General features: G+C 43.2%; 1 protein-coding gene across 2 annotated transcripts in view; it reads right to left on the minus strand.

Annotated features, from left to right (window-relative positions):
• Positions 1–18,160, minus strand: part of NDRG1 (N-myc downstream regulated 1) — a 40,097-nt gene extending 21,937 nt beyond the window's left edge. Inside the window, exons 1-4 of one of the 2 annotated variants that reach the window (XM_039715417.1) lie at positions 18,093–18,108; positions 13,363–13,468; positions 4,113–4,191; positions 1,282–1,317 (exon numbers count right to left, since the gene is read on the minus strand). In XM_039715417.1, the coding sequence (XP_039571351.1) occupies positions 1,282–1,317; positions 4,113–4,191; positions 13,363–13,406 (159 nt within the window). In that variant the 5' untranslated portion in view covers positions 13,407–13,468; positions 18,093–18,108. Of the gene's footprint in view, positions 1–1,281; positions 1,318–4,112; positions 4,192–13,362; positions 13,469–18,092 lie in introns of both variants that reach the window. The other variant, XM_039715418.1, reaches the window with a different exon arrangement.
• Between the last annotated feature and the right edge of the window lie 232 nt (positions 18,161–18,392).

The raw sequence follows: 18,392 nt of genomic DNA on the forward strand, positions 1-18,392 counted from the left end.
GATCTTGCAAGTTAAAAAAAAAAAAAATCTATATATACACATGGTTTACAAACCAAGCAATTTATTCCAAGAATAGACATGAAATATGGGTCACTTCTGGATTCTTAATCAAAAGACTGTAGTATTCCTGTTAGCAGACTTAATCTGGGACTCAATTTATTTAGACCAAATGATCAATCTGGAACCAAAAAGAAAGCTTCTCCCATGCTGTGCACAGTCCTGCAAGAAGCTGTGTGGTGACAATCTTAACTTACATTTATCAAGACTTCGGGCAGCAGATTTCATCAGAAAAAGATGAGGGGCAAGATGTGGGATTAGTGTAAAGTACAGCTTTGCTGTAGAAGTAAGAACCATTGAAAGATGAAGAAAGTCCAAGATAGCTGTCTCACTTGGTTTCCAAGGAAAAGTCTCAAATTTGGGCTGTATTTTTAAAGCAACTGGCACAACATTGAAAAAAAAATATATATAGACAGGTGCTAAAAAAACACAACATGCAATAAAGTAGAGAAGGGTGTTTTCCTTCACGGATCTGAACAGAGACTAGAAAATGTAATAGCTTTCCCTAGTTCTGTACAGTCTGCTTCCATTTCTACACACCTTGACAAAAGGATCAAGAAGGACAAACTTCTCAGTCAAAAGCCCAAGTGGCAATAAAGGGGAGCCAGGAGAGTGACAAAGTCATCTGCCAAAAGCATGACGGGGAAAGTGAAGGGCCTCCATGTGACCTAGTGCTGCACTATGAACTTGTATGCTCTGTCTCTAAATAAAAATATAGAAATACCATCACTCCTTTTACTCACAATAGTGATTGTTTAGCACCTTCCACCACCCCACAGGCTTCAGGAATATTTTGGAAAATTTCAACAGCATAATGGGATGCATCCAGAGGAATGTTTCCTCTGAGGAAATGCACGCACACTGCTAACGAAAGCAAATTAACTGGGGGAAGTGTGTGTCCATGTGGGAGGGGAATATATTGTTTTCACCATCACTGCTGAAGATTCTCATTCTCTTAGCAAGAGTAGAACTGCTTGCAAACCAGCCACCCCCTTTGACTGAAACTTTCTCAGCTCCAGTCTCAAAAGGCCCCCTGTGGTCCCCTTCACATCGCTACAGCCCCATTCAGACCCCTCTCCCACAGTAACAGCATTCCTGGCAAGCAAACAGTCCCTTCTGGTCACATCTTGCTGTTTTTCTCAAATGTCAATTCAATCTCCCCTTGTGCAAAAAGAGAAAGAGAAAAGGAAAAAAAAATAAAGAAAGAATAATAGCTTTACTTGCCTGAACATCGAAGTCTGGAAGGAGGCGAGTGATGGCCTGTGAAGAGATTTGAAAGCATTAATGGAAGTAACTTGCAGCTCTGGAAATCTATGCTTGGATATGTGTTCAAGCCCCCCAGTTCTGCAGCTGAGAGCTCTATGTCCATTCAATGAAAGCTCTTCTGACAAGCACCAAAATTCACCCAAGAGCTTTTAGACCCACAAATCTTCATGGAGAAATGAAAGCAGTAAAATGGAGCAATAAAAATGAAATCTAGTAAAATACTAGATTGCAGACCAGCAAAATGAGGGCCAAAAGCTGGTGCATCCTCAGTTATTGTTAAATCTCTGATCAATGCACTCACGAGGAGCAGTAAAACTGAACTTTTCTGCATCACTTATTGTAGCCATGGGACAGCCAACAGCCTCAGTCCTGCCTAGGATGGGAAGTCAGTTCAAGAATGCACTGAACACTTGGAACTCAGTTAAGCAGTCATTACTGGGACTTGGTTACGTGATGTGGAAGGTGGGAAGGGTCTTATTCTGGCCAAAATTATTCTTTGCAGTGTTTGGGAAGCTGGTTGGACATAGAGAGGTCCATTCCACCCCGTCACCTGCCATAGCTGCTAGTGACAATCTCCTGCACCTGTCAAGGGTCTCCACCAGGAAAGGAGATAGGTGACAACCTCCCCACCTCAAATAGCCTACAAGGCTTACAGCTTCAAAGGAGGAAATGTCTTATAGCTACCTCCTTTTTTAAGGGAGAAGAAAGAAGTTAAACTCTTATTTCCACTGGAGGGAAAGAAAACAGAGGGAAGAGCAGCCAAGCAAACACTTTATGCTGCAAAGGGCAAAAGGCCAAAGCTTGAAAAATAATATTGAGATAAAAAGGAAAGCTAAGAATCCTGGCAAGGAGGCCACTCAGCCTTAGAAGCCCAGGTAAATTAAGAACAGATGTCAGAAGCACCATAGCTGCTTTCTTAGGGACCCTCAAGCACTGCAGTACAATCTGTAGTTCTCACAGCTGTGACTTTTAGGCAATTAGGCACAGCCTTGGACAGGTAAACAACTACCTAAGATCTGACTGAACAGAAATAACTTTGCACAGCCTTAGCTTTAGACAATATGCTGTGTTTCACTCTTACTGCATTGTTGGTCTCATGATCTTTTAAACAAAAGATCTCAGCCACTGTTGCTCCCGTGGGACCCAGGGCTGAAAGGAATAAGTATATTTGGCACCTGTACCAACAGCATATGAAATAAGGGTGATCACTGCTCAGGAACAAAGACTTGGCTGTAGCAGAAACCCAAGCACAATCAGCCAGGACACAACTCCAGACAGACTCACCCAATAACCCACTCAAGACCAGCTCCCCTGTTCATCTCAATACATGCTAAGCATCCTTCAGGGCAACCTCTTCCACTTTCTCAAAACACAAACATCCTCCATCGATGTTAAAATGGCCACAGAGGAAATCAAACTCTGTCCTAATTTCCCCCATGCAGACAAAATTAAGGTAACATCATTAACAAAAGCATATAGGGCTCCTTGTCAAGATTCCAACTTTTGGGCCATGAGGTACCAAAACCCAGGAAGTTAATCAGTATTTTAAGATATTTCTGAACTTTGAAACAAAAATATTCCAGTACCAACAGGACTTCTGCTTAGAATCTCCTTTGCATTGGTAGTTCTCAATAATATGGGCATTAAAAAGGGGTCTTAGTTTCTGAAAAGTTTGAGCACTGCATTCAGTGGTATCCAAACAAGCTCTGCTTTCATGCAATGTCCTTGGCAAAGGAGCTGTGTTTAAAGTTTCTCTAGCCATTTCACTGCAGTCACAAGTGGAAATTATTTTCTGAAGTGTTTACATAAAAGAGGGAGGGAATAAAACAGAAAGCAGCAGATAGAGCAATGAATTCTAGTGTATAAGAACAGAAAAAATCCAACATATTTATATACATGATTGTCAAGAAAAATGTCATTGGAAACAAGAAAAAAAATCTTAGTTTTGTTTCAAGAAAATGTTGATATGTTTCTTCACATTTTACAGTGAATTTTGTGCCATGAACATACCAAAGCACAGAGTATGGCTACCACTAAGGCGTCAGATAGCCACTGAATCCAGATGTTGATAGGTTGGGGTTTTTTTGTTTTGGTTTTGTTGGTTTGTTTTTTTTTTAAGGCCAATAAAGAGTGGAAAGTAGTATGACAAGGTTAAGGAAAACAAAACAAAAAAAAAAAAAACAACAACAAAAAAACCAAAACAAAATAAAACAAAAAAAAACCCAAAAAAAAACCCACAACCCAAAACAACCCCAAAGAACTGGGATGTTTCTGTGCTGCAACTCCAGTAGCTGCAACAGGCTGTGGGTTGTACACACCCAGCTGTAACTCATGGCTCAGTGCACTCAGGACAAGAAGGGGCTCAGCCCTACCTCTGGACTCAGCTGTGCCCAAAGGAAATGTAAAGGCTCTCTCTGAGAGGCAGCTGACAGAGCAAAGTCTGCCTTCACACTGAGAAATGTGTAGCTGTAGAGGCATGTACAAGAGGCTGCCCAACTGGCATCTTTTGATACAGCTAAAGACACCCAGAGCTGTCATTACACAGAGAAGAAAAAATGTCACCATCATATTAAAAGAACAAAATCAAGTAAGAACAAATAATTAGGGTCAGTTTTGCATTATTAAAACAATACCAACAAAACAACTCAATGAACTATTCCTATTCCATCTCCAGTTTTTCTTTTCTTCTTCCACACAATACGTTCAAAATAATTTAAGCACACACATGCAGTTCCAAAAGCAGTCCTGACAGAAAGCACATAAGCTCTAAAAAGCTCCAGATTAATTACCTCCTCCTTCTCCACCAGAGGTTTCACCTCTGCAAGGTGAGCATCCTGGAACTCTGTTGACATGGTCAGTAGCTGATATCTGCAAAGAGGAAAAGAGATTTGTTCTCAGCTTGCATCAAAGATTAAATACAGGAACAAGTAAAGATCCTGCTCCACCCAGCCCCCACAATGACCCACTCTTTCAGGTTATAGTTTAAAAGACCTCTGCAAGAAGATTATAAATCTCTTGTAAAATGCCTCCCTGGTTTATTTATATACACACTCCTGCACAATATGAGATTAAAGAAATACTAAGGCTGCAAGATCAAACAGAAGTTTGGCAGCTTCAAAGCAAGGAATGCTGAAGAAAACAGGGTAGGGACAGCAGAGAGAACCATGGAAACTGTCATTGCAAGAGTGAAAGAAGACATAGCCAAATCTGCATGACTACCCATTGAAATGTGCTTGAATAGTTGTTTCTGAAAACCCTTTTTTTTTCAGTGTATGCAAGGCTTCCTCACTATTCCCCAGATTTTTACAGGGAGAAAACCAAAATGGACACACATTAGCATCATTTTATTGTCAGATTGATGTGGTCCATTCTTCAGGACAGATAAAAATCAGATACTCCTTTAAGTGGACACCAACAAGGTTCATGCAATAATGCTTTTTTTTTTTTTCCCCCAAAACTATCAAAGGACAAGACTGCTGTATCCTGCTCTTGGACTGGAATTGTGATGTCCAGCCCCCAGCTGCAGGAAGCTCAGATGGGAACACAGACACAGCAAACCCCAGCAGAGGTGATTGCCAAGGCAAACAGAGTCACAGGTCATGGCTCAGGTGCAGAGTTTGTCCAGACTGGGAGTCATCTTCTCATCCTTTGACAAAGATAAGGCACCACAGTCAGAGGGCTGTTCCCTGTGAAGCTCTAATGAATGACTAGGAACAGTTCTCAAAATCCTGGAACTGCTGCAGCAGCAAATACAGAAGTCAAAGTCATTTTATTACATATCCTTTAGTCTGCTGGAGAAATGCATATCATATGGGGTTTGGGCATCTTTAATAAATTTCCAATTTTTTCCATCTACACAATTATAAAACAAATTAAATATCTACTTTAAAAGAAAATTTTAGGATGGTCTCAAGTAAAGCATATGAGTAGGTGTATTCAAAGCAAGCCAAAATTCTGAAACATATTTAGGAATTATTGATTAAATGTAACTGAACACATTTTAATTATTTTCTGAAAATAAGCATAGAAGTACAGAACACAATTTATATCGATTCTTTAAAGCATGATTCTCCATCTCCTGACTTAAATCTGATTTAAGCCCATCATGCTGTCTACATAAATGACCTGATGGCTCAGGAAGGGCTGTGAAGCCTGCAGGAGCACCCAGACAGTGGCAGCAGCATTATTTTTCACTGTGCCCCATGGGTTAACTCAATGTACTTGTCCCTGGGCAAAGATGTTTTAGTGACAGTTTGCAGGACAGCTGGATGCTGCAGAAAGCTACAAAGGGACACACTCAAGACTAAAAGAGTGTTTTAATGCTGGAAAAAGGTGGGTGTCCATTCATGTTCAAATAGCTTTGGAATTTAGGAGCTCTTCTTGCTAGCTATGCAACTGGGGAGATTTTAAGATTTTAAGTTTACAGAAATTTTTCATTAATATTTTACACCACCAGCTGAGGCATGAAGACAGAGCCAAAACTAACCCCACTGTCAGTGCTTCGTAGTTCAAATTTACAAGAGGACATCAGAGGTACTTTAATAGTCAGGAGAATCAAGTGACTCTGATTCACCCTTTTCTCCAGGTTTTCCATTGTGTTTTGTCCATTACAAATTTTAATCATAAAGAATAACCAGAAAAAAAAAAATCGCAAAATTTTGAAAAAATGCAAGTAACATTTTAGCAAATGTTACATGGTTTTTTTGGTGACTCTGATTCACCCTTTTCTCCAGGTTTTCCATTGTGTTTTGTCCATTACAAATTTTAATCATAAAGAATAACCAGAAAAAAAAAATTGGAAAATTTTGAAAAAATGCAAGTGACATTTTAGCAAATGTTACATGTTTTTTCTTATTACAGCCTTCTATGTAGTCTGCCATTCTACATAGTGGGCCACTGGACTCAGCAGAGAGGAAAAACAAATGTTGTAATATTTGGAGGTTGAAATATCCATATGCAATTGCACCCAAGAGCTTTTTTTTTTTTTTTAATTCAGCAAGTTCTGTTAAGACAAATACCTTAATATTACGCCTAATTCTGCAGTAGGGCTTAGAAGTGTAAGAGATTTTTCTATGGCTTGCCAAAGGTGAGGAGAGTAAGAAGGCAGGTCCCTGAAGTTTCCCAGCAAGAAGTGGCTCAGGGGACAAAGCTGCAGCCACTGCTTGTGGAATAGAGCTGTTTACATGGGGTAGTTTTGCATTTTCAGGGACTCAGAGCATTGACTACAAATGAGTGAAAAAACTGTGCCAAAAAAGAACACGATGGATGCTTTTTATAGCCTTAAAAACAATCCTGTTTTCACAAGAGTTCAAAGTTGTTGCTCTGTGTTTCCGAAAGAGCCGGCATTAGGAAGTGCTGACCAGCAGATTGCACGACTGCCACCAAGTCTGCTGAACAAAGCTCTACCTTCACCAAGTTCTCACTACTGGAAAGATACCATATCTTGGAGCCACAGTGTTTTCAGATCAGACTTTTCCAAGCTGTGGGTTTTCCTTCTGTGCATCAGGAATACCTGAAACATTCCTACCCAGCGGCAACCTTGCATCAAGGCGCGATAACAACACACTGTTTGTTCACAAGAGCTGGCAAACAAAGCCCTGCTATCTGACAGCACTGCAAAAAACATCTTATTTTCTAAGGAGAAAGATGGGGAAGTGGCTTTGTACCACCCTTGTTCAGCACAAATTTTTTACTTTCTAAATAGGTGCTTTGTGCTGCCCTCTGTTATGTGACAGGGCAGCTCAAAGCCAATGTATCTGCACAACTCTCCTAAATAGATAACCATACAAGCATCCCTTTATACACATTTCAAAGCACTTCCCTCACAGATGCCTTCCAAAGACAAAGTTCATTTATATCTGGAAGCAATAGTGAAAAGTTGCCAACTTGGAGAAAAACAGCTTTTTTTCACTCTGCTTGGCCAATTCAGTCTGCTGAGAGGTCCCAGGTTCTCCTCCCCAGAATAAGCCACTTCCACCAAGTGACCACCCAACCCAACAGGTATCCAGGTACCTGTCTTAAAATAATTATACTTTAAGAGAAAACTAAATGTTTAAAACACTTCTGAGGTGGCAAAATGCTTTAAAAGTGATGGCATATCGACCTTTGCCAAGAAGTAGGAAAGGCATCAGACTTTAGGAAGCAAGCAAAGTGTGGGGTAGGGTGAAGTCATCTGTGTTGGCTAATTTCATTCAGAGGTTTTTCTATACATCCCTTCCAGCTCAATCCCACTGTTCCAAATCCACTACAGCAACTGGCTAGTAGCTCATGAATTTCTGTCAGGAGCCTGATTATTTTGATATCAAAAGTTCAGAACACATCCCCTCTCCCTCTGCATCATTGCTGGAGGGACAATCATTGCTGCAGCCTTGTTTTGGTAGCAGAAGGTACAGGATAAATGTGCAGCCTGGCTTTGATAGCAGAGATCCCAGCAAAGAGGCTAAGAAGGCACACATCAGGCCATCCTCAGACCCCAGAAACACTGCGATCATAAATACCAAACATCAGTGTGAACAAATTCCTTTCAAGCACAAAAGCAAAACAAATTCCAAGATCTCCCATTTCAAACTTCCTATTTCTGAAGGCACATACAGGGTTGTCCAAGCTTGTGCCATGGAGTGCAAAATCAAACACAATGGCCTCACACCCATGAAGGGATTGGTGTCACTGCTAACAGCTCTACAGCATTTTTCTGCCCTCACATCCAACCATTTCTTATTTATATACTATCATACAAAAGAAAGAGCAACAAAAGGCTCCTGCCTGAGTTTCATAAAGAAGGCAATTTCCTCAAATTTGCTTGTTTAAACACTGGTAGCAGAGATTATTCTCCATTTGAGTACTGGTGTGTAGAAGGGTAACCAAAGCATCTTGATGGCATTCTCCTCCCTGGAGGCTGAGCAAGCAGGAGGGACAGCAATCACTTTGCATGTGGGATTAAATACTGATGAGCATCTAATGGTAAAGAGGGAAACAGTTGTGAGTACTGAGGGTCCCAGCTCCCAAGAACTGGTGTTGTTCTCTTTGGAGAGAGAGGGACCACGTGATACTTGTGCTCCAGGACCACAGATGAAAAGTGTTTCCAAGGCAGTCCCATCACTCTGCATTTTATCCCTTGAAAACTATGGGTGTCTTCTGCACTGTCACTAACGAAGGTAGGAAGGACAGGGGTGGTGGAGGTTTTGTGCCCCTGTAGCAGCTCCCAGAGCAGTTATGCAAGAATGAGAGAAGAATGGAGAGAGCCAAAATGTCTCCAAAGCTCTGAAAAACTCGATTGGCAAATATCCACTTTAAAAAAAAAAAATAACCATTCTCAGGCATCTGACAATGAAGAAAGGTTACTGCAATGCTCAAACAGCCTTTGAACCTTCCACGGTCAGTTAGACTCTTCCAGTCATTAACAGTAAATGCTGTAAACTTGTCTGACTGGCCTAACATAAACATGGTTACTGCAAACTCACTTCAATCTTGAAAAAAAAAAAAAAAAAAAAAAACAACCCCAAAAACACTAGTCTCCACTAATCAGAGACTAAACAGAGATAAGTGGACAGCAAGACAAGACGGTTCATAGCACCCATGTGTGGTTTTGGGGCAGAATGCATCTCTAAGTGCAGTTTACATCTCAGATATTTTATAACAAAGTTCATAAATTAAATCTTCCTGTTTGTGAACCAAATTATTCATTTGCAAGCATCCAAACAGTTCATGCATAAGCATCTGCCCCCACTCTGCCCTGTTTAAACTACTCTTTGTTACAGGCGTTGCTATCACGAGGTCCTTTGTGTTCAGTTACTGCTTTTCTCTGTCATCATTCCACACAATAAATTATGAAAGCGGTTTTACAGCAGTTCCTCCCCTTTAAAAAAGGCAAATTACTTTGACATTTAAATAGGATCTGAACAAACATTTCGAGCAGGAAGTGTCAAAAGTTGAAGACGCTCAACTACCTGGGAGTCTCCAGGCTTCCTTAGCCTCCAGTTACACATTATCTCAATTTGTAACTAAAAGTTAATAACCTGAGACAAAGGAAGTTTGAAAGCAGAACGCTTAAATAGCCTGAAGTTTCAAATGCGAAAAGGTCAGGAATCAAAGCATTAAACCAAATATTATCAGGGAACTGAAACAGTTGTGCTGCCTGGTGGTCTCCAGTTCATAGGTGTCCTGGGAGCTGCTGTCACCTAGCCCTCCTCAAGCACAATACACTGCTGATACTAAATTACTTTTTTCTAACCATTTAACTTTTATTTTGTTTCAACCCTCTTTGTGAGTTACTCTATCAGCAGGTTTTTATGAAGGCTTTATTTGAAAATGAGAGCTGGCAGCCAAAGGAAAAAAAAAAAAAACAAACCCAAATGTGAGTTGTTAGGAAGATAATGTAGCATAACAGCGATTTTTTTCAAGCCAAAAAAACAAGAACCTTAAGTTTTAACCATTTTTAACTTCACACTTATGCTGTGTGCTAATCAATCTGATTAGGAAACCAAGACCTTCCAGCCAAGAACTCGAGCCCCGTGCCAAGGAGCAGCCGGGTGAAGCCACAGGGAGACAGACAGCTGCAGGGACAGAGCCAGCAGCTGAGCCAGCACAAGGGCACAGCTGGGGGCCACAGCATCTCCCCCAGACCCCTTGCCAGCAGCTGGGACACTCTCCTGCAGTGAGGGAGGAGATCTGCAGGCTCAGCTCCAGCCCACCTCCCCTGGCTCGTCTCCACTCGTGCCGCTGGCCCCAGTGCCTGAGGGACAGAGCTCAGTGGTCACCCCGGGATCAGACACAGCCCTGAAGCTGCCAGACCCTCACACCAAGGGCTGGTCAGCATCCACACACAAACCACGCTGGCAGCTGCACATGGAGAGCAGCACCAGAACACAGGGAGCTGGCAGCAGCCCTTCTGCCCACCCCACAGATGTTGAGCAAGAAACTGTTGCAATGCATCTTGCACAACCCTCTCTCCGTGGGATGCCATGAACAATGTTCCTTAGAAAGCTTGAGGTCCTCCCGTGTTCCACAGGAGTAAAAGCTGGCTATGGGAAGGGTCCAAAGGACACTCCTGCTGTCCCCATCACTGTACCCCTCCCAATATAATGAGCAGCTCTCTCTTCCTAGCTGCAAGGAAATAGAAAGATTTCAATGCTTTAGGGCTTTCCTATTGTAGCAATCCTTAATGCTACCTACACTATAACATCAGAGCTCCATGGGGGACAGATTACAAACCCTAATGAAGTTCTCAAAAAGTTCATGTTCACCTGAAACTGGCTCGGGTCACACCTCTGTGACAAGTGGTTCTGTCTGGTAATGCAGAGAAGTGTTCAAGGCCAGGCTGGATGGGGATTTGAGCAACCTGGCCTAGCAGAAGAAGGGTTGGAACCAGATCTTTAAAAAAAGAGAGATTTGCCCATTCACACTGGTGCCAGTGTTGTGCTTTAGCTTTAAAGGGCTGCAGGCCATGGGTAGCAGCACTGGAGGTGGAAGGGATGAAGAGCAATCAGCTGCTTTCCCAGGCTTTGTTTCCTTACACCCACCCCACCAGCCAACCCGTCTCCTTCCACTGCCCCAGCACCCTCCTCTGCATCCATCCCAGTGCTCCTTCCCCTGACCACACACAAGGGTCTGGAACAAAGATCAAAGGTGATGCACTGGTACAGGACCTGACACCTGCTCTGCACTGGGGTGTTGGGCTGGGCTTTGGGGGCAGAGGAAATAGCAGAGATGTTATGAGGGGGCAGAGATGGATTAGGTATTTCATAACATGGAAGACACAGCTTCTGCCACAAAGATTACAGCCTCAACAGACAAGAAAAAAGCTATTGTTCCTGCAGCTCACCAGTGTCAGGACATGCTCCCTGCCCCCTCCCATTCTCGATCTGCCATGCTTTAACAGCTCAGAGCTGCTGCCCAGCTGCAGCCGCTTCAACAAGTGGGTGGCACTGTCAAAGTTAGAGGCAAAAACACCCTGAGATTATTCCAGAAGGGAGAGGCTCACAGTATACTCAGAGATGAGGAATGTTGTCTGCCTCTCTATGTTGCACCCTCACAAGATTATAGTGGATTCTTTTTATATGTTTTGCATTTTCACATTGATGTTGCAATGATGAGGACTTAAGTTACAAAAGCATCACAACTAAGGTTGATGACATTTCTTAATTTATATTTATTCATGAGGTTGTACTATACAGGTTGCAGCTTCTGAGTACATAGATGACTTGTTCTACCACCTAGTAAAATTGCTTGGTCATTGCTATTACAAGTTCTTTCTAACCCCTGCCAAAATGTCTGGGCTGAAGTTTTCCATGATGAGTGCATGAGGGTTTTTGCTTGTTTGTTGAGGAGAAAAGTATAATTTATGGATATTATTCTGTTCCCATGCGTGGCCAGTTCCCTTTTCTAGGATGAACTTTAGCCTTCTACAGCATAATTTGAACTCAAATTTGCACAAATGGCCATTGTGTTAAGACATATCTTTCATTCTTCCCAAGCAAGTCCCTTTATAAAGTTACCCAAATGTAAGCATTTTCTCATGCTGAATTACGTGGGACTACATCTGGGCATTTTCCACTGCCTGCAAGCATCAGCACCCAAATATACAATATGATCTTCCCAAGGGCTGAGCACACAGCCTGTACCACAACAGGTGGCACTGGTGATGAAGTGTCTAAATCAGCAACATCCAGTACCAGAGTACCAGAATTTTGAATTTTCCTTGTTTCCCAAAACAAGCCCTTTCTAAATCCTTCAAAGTAGGCAAAAGGTAATTCACCATCTTCTGCTGACTTATTTCAAAGCCTTACCCATCTACACTCCAGGTTAGTGCCTATCACAGGCAGAGAACTTTATCACTTTCCAGGCTGTGTTTACAAGAAGGGTTGGAGTTATACATGTCCAAGCTTTTATATAGCACTGGGATTTTATGTAAAACTTCATAAAACTCATAGTTTCAGATAGGAAAAAATGTGATGCTCTTAAACTGAATCATCTAGGAAAGAAAATATAAAAGGTCATCACAAAATTCTGCAGTGCTTCTAATTAGTCCCATAGCCCAGAAAGCCACAACTTTGTCAGAGGATAAAAATACATCTTAAAATTTAGCAGGGATATGTTACAGTACATGCAAAGCATGTTTAGAGCACTCTAGACTATGGCAGCAGGAAAGTGACATCATGAGTTTGACAAGGTGCACATGAGCTTCCTGAAGGAAGCAACCCAAAAACCCACGGCAAGAGCAATCCTTCCTTTCTTGAACAGTGCATTTCCCATGTCTGTTTATTGTGTTCACAAATAAAAGTTCCTTTGAAAGTTGCATCCTACTTCGCTGATTACTTTTCCATTACAGATTATGCCTACCAGTAAACACACTACCAGATGTTACCCCTTTTTTGTCACATTGCCTCCACCTACAGAGTCTTTATGAGGGCATTAGAGTTCAAGATCCTTATTATTTAGTTTGCGCTTCCTAAAATTCAGAATTTTCTAAAGGCAGGTTATAAGAAAAGTCAGGTTGTAAAAGTGATGAAATGGCAAGGACAGAAAAACAACACATACACACAAAACACCCAAGGAATGGTTGAATGCAAGTGGAAAGATTTGTTTTGCAGTGAGTTGGGTTTTCATGCTGCACTAAGTCCTTATGTTTGGTGTTTTCACTAATTTCTACTTCATATGTACAGGTCTAGCAGACCAGCCCTACACATCCACGGCAGAAAATAAGCTAAAAAAGCTATACTTAGGTCAGGCAGGAAGCAACCAGTTGATGGCTTCAAAAAGTAGTGAATACCCAGTTCTAAAAACAGGTCTTGAAAAGGAAGATCTATATTGACTAACTTCCAGCTGCCAAAAGAAAAACCTTGACAGATGAAAAAGATATATTAAAATTTTGACAACTAACTGAAAGGAAGCAGCCCCAAACCCAAAAGAAACATAGGAAACGTGATCAGCCACACAAAATAAGAGCAGCAAAACTGACACACATCCTGCTTAGTACAAAGAGATACAGCTGTGGAAAATTTCCTCAGCACAGGCAGTCCAGCTGTGCATCAGCAAGCACACCTCTGCATGGAGAACACCCCCTCTGACGACAAACTCCTGGGCATTATCCAAAGGCAACACTCTCTGGCCAGCTGGGAAACAAAATAGGCCTGAACCTGCAGCAGCCCTGCAGAGACAAAAGCAAAACCAAACTCATCGCCCTCATCATCCAACATAGGAGCTTGCACATTCAAGTCTGACACTTGGACAATTTCAGGCTTTACTTTTTTCTATACTCCACACTTGCTGTTCTGGTTTAAATGTCAAATAATGGTACTGATCCACATGGACTCAGTACTGGGATTAATTATGTCATAATAACACTTCAATGATATGTGAACACATATTCAGGAAAAGCTCTAAATGGCTCCTTACTGCTGCTTAAAAACCACAGCCAAAGGAGATTGACAGTAGGGATTACCTCCCACTAGCTGTCCCTCACTCAAGTCACCCAGGGCTCTAGAAGTGGCACAGATGGTGAAAAAAGCTGTCACTATTTGACAGAAACACCAAGTTCAATAGCCATTATATATTCACAGCCATTGATTTCCAAGATGTCTAACCCAGATTTTAGTAATCCATAGGAACACACACCACTGAACCTGAAAATGGGTTTGGCTTACTCTTAGTCTTTGAAACAGTTGCAGAGTATTTCCCCTAACTTTCCAGTAGTAACAAGTAATTTACTTGGAACTCATGGGATAAAGCTTTGGACAGAAGGCAGAGGAGTAACTGATGTTCCTGGACCTGATCTAGTGGGTGGCATCCCTGCCCATGGCAGAGGGGGTGGAACTAGGGGGTTTTTAAGGTCCCTTCCAACCCTTTATGATTTTATTATGAGATACTGAAACTGGAGATCAGTCCCCACCTAACTGCCCAGGGAAATTCTCCACAGAGGCAGCTTCAGGGACAGCACCATCCTGCTTTAGGTAAACATTCAAATTCACACCAAAAGCTGAAGCCAGGGGCAGTCTGTAAGTGCAGTGCCATCTTTTAACAACACACTGACAGGAAAAATTGGGGTCCTCCATACTTCTGTATTTCTAGGTGCTGTGACTGAACTTGAAAGTTAGACCTAAAAAGTCACCTGGAGGTCTTACTTCATCTCCAGAACCAGTATTTCATCCTGGTTAATGATAAGCAGTTGCATTTCCTGTATATTGGAAGGTTTTCCTTGCAAGTGATGAAACCATGGCAGTCAGAGACAGTCACTGATGTTGCACATTGCTGTGACTGAACTGATCCAGGCCATTGCTTCCCCAGGCTCTGCCCTCCCTGACAGCAAACAGGCTTTTGCTGCCTTAAGCTTCCAGCTGTGCACATGATGTAAACATTGCTGATCCACCGCAATTAGAATTTGGATTATTTCTGAGAGTTTCGCAGTTTCTGCTCATGTTCATTCTGAAGAGCTTCAAGCCAGCTTCACCCTTTCTGTATCTTTTCTCTTACTCTTTGTCTATTTTGAGACAATAAAAGCAGGAAATGTCTCATTACATATATGCTCTATGTTTTGTGCTCTAATGAGGTAAGTGAAAAAAACAGTATTTTCTGTGGGAAGTTAGAAGTTTGTCAAAATCTCTTAAGCTGGTCATGAGAAGATTTATGTTGCACTTCAGTCAAAGAAATTAATCACTTAGGCTTAAAAACATGAATCAAAGAATTTTTCTCCCAATGCTTCACTGCTAATCTCACCTGAACTACAAGTGCAAATTACTTAATTGCCCTATAACTACCTCTAAGGATCAGGTTCCCTTGCCAAAGTGTTCCAAAAGGTGCCCTGTAATCTCCCCATGTAATTGTCATAGTCCAAAAAAGAATATCCAAAGAGCAGAGTACTTCCCACTGGAGGAAAGACAATAGGGGAATCCTGCTGGTTTTACTGAGCATTCATACAATCTACCCAGATGGTCTGCCAGAGTTTTAGTGTTCTTTTTCTTTTGGCGTGAATAAAAAAAAGCCATTGTGGAAGGCACAAAACTGAAAACCTTAAGAGCTTGTTTTCTGGTAGCCCAGGTGCTGGTTCCCAAACACAGGCAGTGCATGTGGCAGCCCTCCCTCAGCAGAGGGTGACACTTCTTTGGCTGTTGACTAATTCTGTGGACACCTGACACTTTGACATCTCTATCTTGCTGTCATCTTGGTAAAGAGACAAATGAATGCAGGAAATAAGAACACAAACCCTTCTTTCTAAGGGAAACAAATGCAAACCCTAGTTTGTCTAGACCCTTCTTCCCCAGTCTGGTTCAAGGTCACTCACTTTGCAGTGCCCATTCTCAGGGGAAGAACTCATCTTTTTACAAGGCTGTGTAATGACAGGACAAGGGGGAATGGCTTTAAAGTGAAAGAAAGTCCATTTTAGCTAGATATTGGGAAGAAATTCTTCATTGTGCCTTCATTCTGAGGCACTGGCACGGGCTGCCCAGAGAAGCTGTGGATGCTTTATCCCTGAAAGTGTTCGAGGCCAGGCTGGATGGGGCCTTGAGCAACCTGGTCTAGTTGAAGGCATTCTTGTCCATGGCAGGGGAGTTGAAACAGATATTCTTTCAAACAAAACCATTCTGTGATCTCGCAGTTCAGTACTTGTAGAAATTCCTGTTCAAAGTTTTCAAAGTTGAAATCAAACCCATTCAGTTTTCTGCTGTGCAAAGGACTCAGAAGCTGAGGCCTCCAGGTCCCTGAACCATTATGCTGTGGCATCTGTTTAGCTTTTACTGAAAAATATTAGGTGTAAAAGCCAAACCCTAAGGAGTCCGTCATTACTGCATTAAAACCTGCTTTCATTGCACCTGTGTTTTCCATATCAAAACACACACCAGTTCCTCCTGAACACATTCATGAGTTACTCTTCTTTGAGGGCCTGGGACTCATTAGTACTCTGGGAGCTGTACAGGCCTTTAAGAATCACTATTTGTGCTGCACCTACTCCAAGCTTTAGCATTTCATCCAAAGTCATTAAATTCTTGCTGTGCACAGAACATCATACAGCATTAGCTGCCTGCTGTTTACTCAACTACCTGTGATAAAAACACAGTCATTCTATGTCAAACTACATTAGACTCTGCTTAAAAGACCACAAAATTAAAATAAACAACGGGAAAGAAAAGTCCACACACAAAAAATAAAATCCTAATGAAAATACCAAAAACAAACCAAAACAGAAAAAGCCCCCCCCCCAAAAAAAAAAAAAAAAAAAACAACCAACCAAAAAATCAAAACACAAGAACCAACCACCAAATACGTTCCCAGAGCCAAGTTCAAAGTGCACTGCTCAATGCCACTGGCTGAAGTTTTGAGGTAAATTATACCTGTAACAGCCAAGGCTAGAAACAGCAAGGCAAGCTTGTCAGATGTTTGCCTGAAGCACTTGATAGCTCCTCTTTACAGGTTATTTCCATTGCTTGCCCTCAGCAGTGAGTTTTGCAGCAGTTGTCTATCTTTGACACACTTCGATACACACACAAAAAAAAAAAAACCCAAAAAAAAAAACAAAAAAAAAACCAAAAAAAAAAAACCCCCCCCCCCAAAAAAAAAAAAAAAACCAACCAAAAAATCAAAACACAAAAACCAACCACCAAATACGTTCCCAGAGCCAAGTTCAAAGTGCACTGCTCAATGCCACTGGCTGAAGTTTTGAGGTAAATTATACCTGTAACAGCCAAGGCTAGAAACAGCAAGGCAAGCTTGTCAGATGTTTGCCTGAAGCACTTGATAGCTCCTCTTTACAGGTTATTTCCATTGCTTGCCCTCAGCAGTGAGTTTTGCAGCAGTTGTGTATCTTTGACACACTTCGATACACACACAAAAAAAAAGTTGCTAAAAAGCCAGAAGAAAGCAAAACAATCAAAACATCATGAAGAGAACCTGGACAGAAAGCTGCAGGTTGTCTTTGACCTCTTCTACGTCACTAAACTGCATTTGTGCAAAATACAGCTCCTAGGTTCAAAATACAGTTCCTATTTAAACCAGAGCAAGAAAAACATCAAAATAACATGGATGAGAAATATTTCTCTCTGAAGTCCTGTTTGGGGATGGGGTGCTAAGCAGGGCACTGTGATCTTTGTGAAATAGCAGGTTATGGTGTGAGCAATGCCAACTTGCAAGTGTTTCATAGGAAAACTGAACCATGATGAAAAGCGTCAACCAAAACCTCCTCCTTGGCAGAAGTGAAATCCCTTATTTCACCAAAAGTGAAATCCCTTATTTCCAGTGCGTGGCTGCGCCTCCACCGCACGCACTCCCCTCAAGGGCTCCGAGCCGAGCAGTGCCTGGAGCACGGGTGGAACCGTGCCTGTCGCCACACGACGACAACAGCCCCGCTGAGACACAGAGCGGACACGGGGCCGTGCTGCCCGCTGCCCCAACCCCAGCGCAGAGCTGCGAGAGCAGAGGAGCACGGGCAATCACCACCAGCGGTCAACTTCCTTAGAGAAAGTATGTGCCTTGGCTGCACAGCTGTTGTCCTACGCAGCCCGTCCCATCCCATCCCGCTGCCACCCGGGATCCGGACCTTGGCAGCAGCATCCCACCCGCGGGAGGGGCCGGGGTCCGGCTCGGGGCCGTGCGCTGCCCCCTCCAAAAGAGGAGAGCCCCCCGCTCCCCCGGCACAGCCCCGCTCGGAGCTCGGAGAAAAAGGAGGAGGGTGATGCAAGGATGCACGCTGGAGGGGTCTGCGGGGTCCGCGGGGGTGGATGGAAAGACGGATGGAAAGACGGATGGAAAGACGGATGGAAAGACGGATGGCGCTCCCTTACCTGCCGCGCTGCCGCTGTCCCTGCGCCGCCGCTGCCGCCCCGCGCTCCGGCCGCCGCCCGCGGGTGCCTTTATAGCCCCTGCCCCGCCCGCCGGGCGGTGCCGCCGCCCGCCCGCCACCGGCTCCGCCCGCCCGCCGCTGGGCTCGGCCCGCCGGCCGCTGCGGCCCCGTGCCCGGCCCGACAGGGAGCCCGGGTGCCAGCAGGGAGCCCCGGTACCAGCAGGGAACCCGGTATCGCCAGGGAGCCCCGACACCCGCCCCCAAGCCCCGGCCGCCTCCCCCTGGCCGCGCAGCCCAGGCG

This window comes from Passer montanus, unplaced genomic scaffold (genome assembly GCF_014805655.1).
Source record: "Passer montanus isolate IOZ18808 unplaced genomic scaffold, ASM1480565v1 scaffold33, whole genome shotgun sequence".
NCBI lineage: Eukaryota > Metazoa > Chordata > Aves > Passeriformes > Passeridae > Passer > Passer montanus.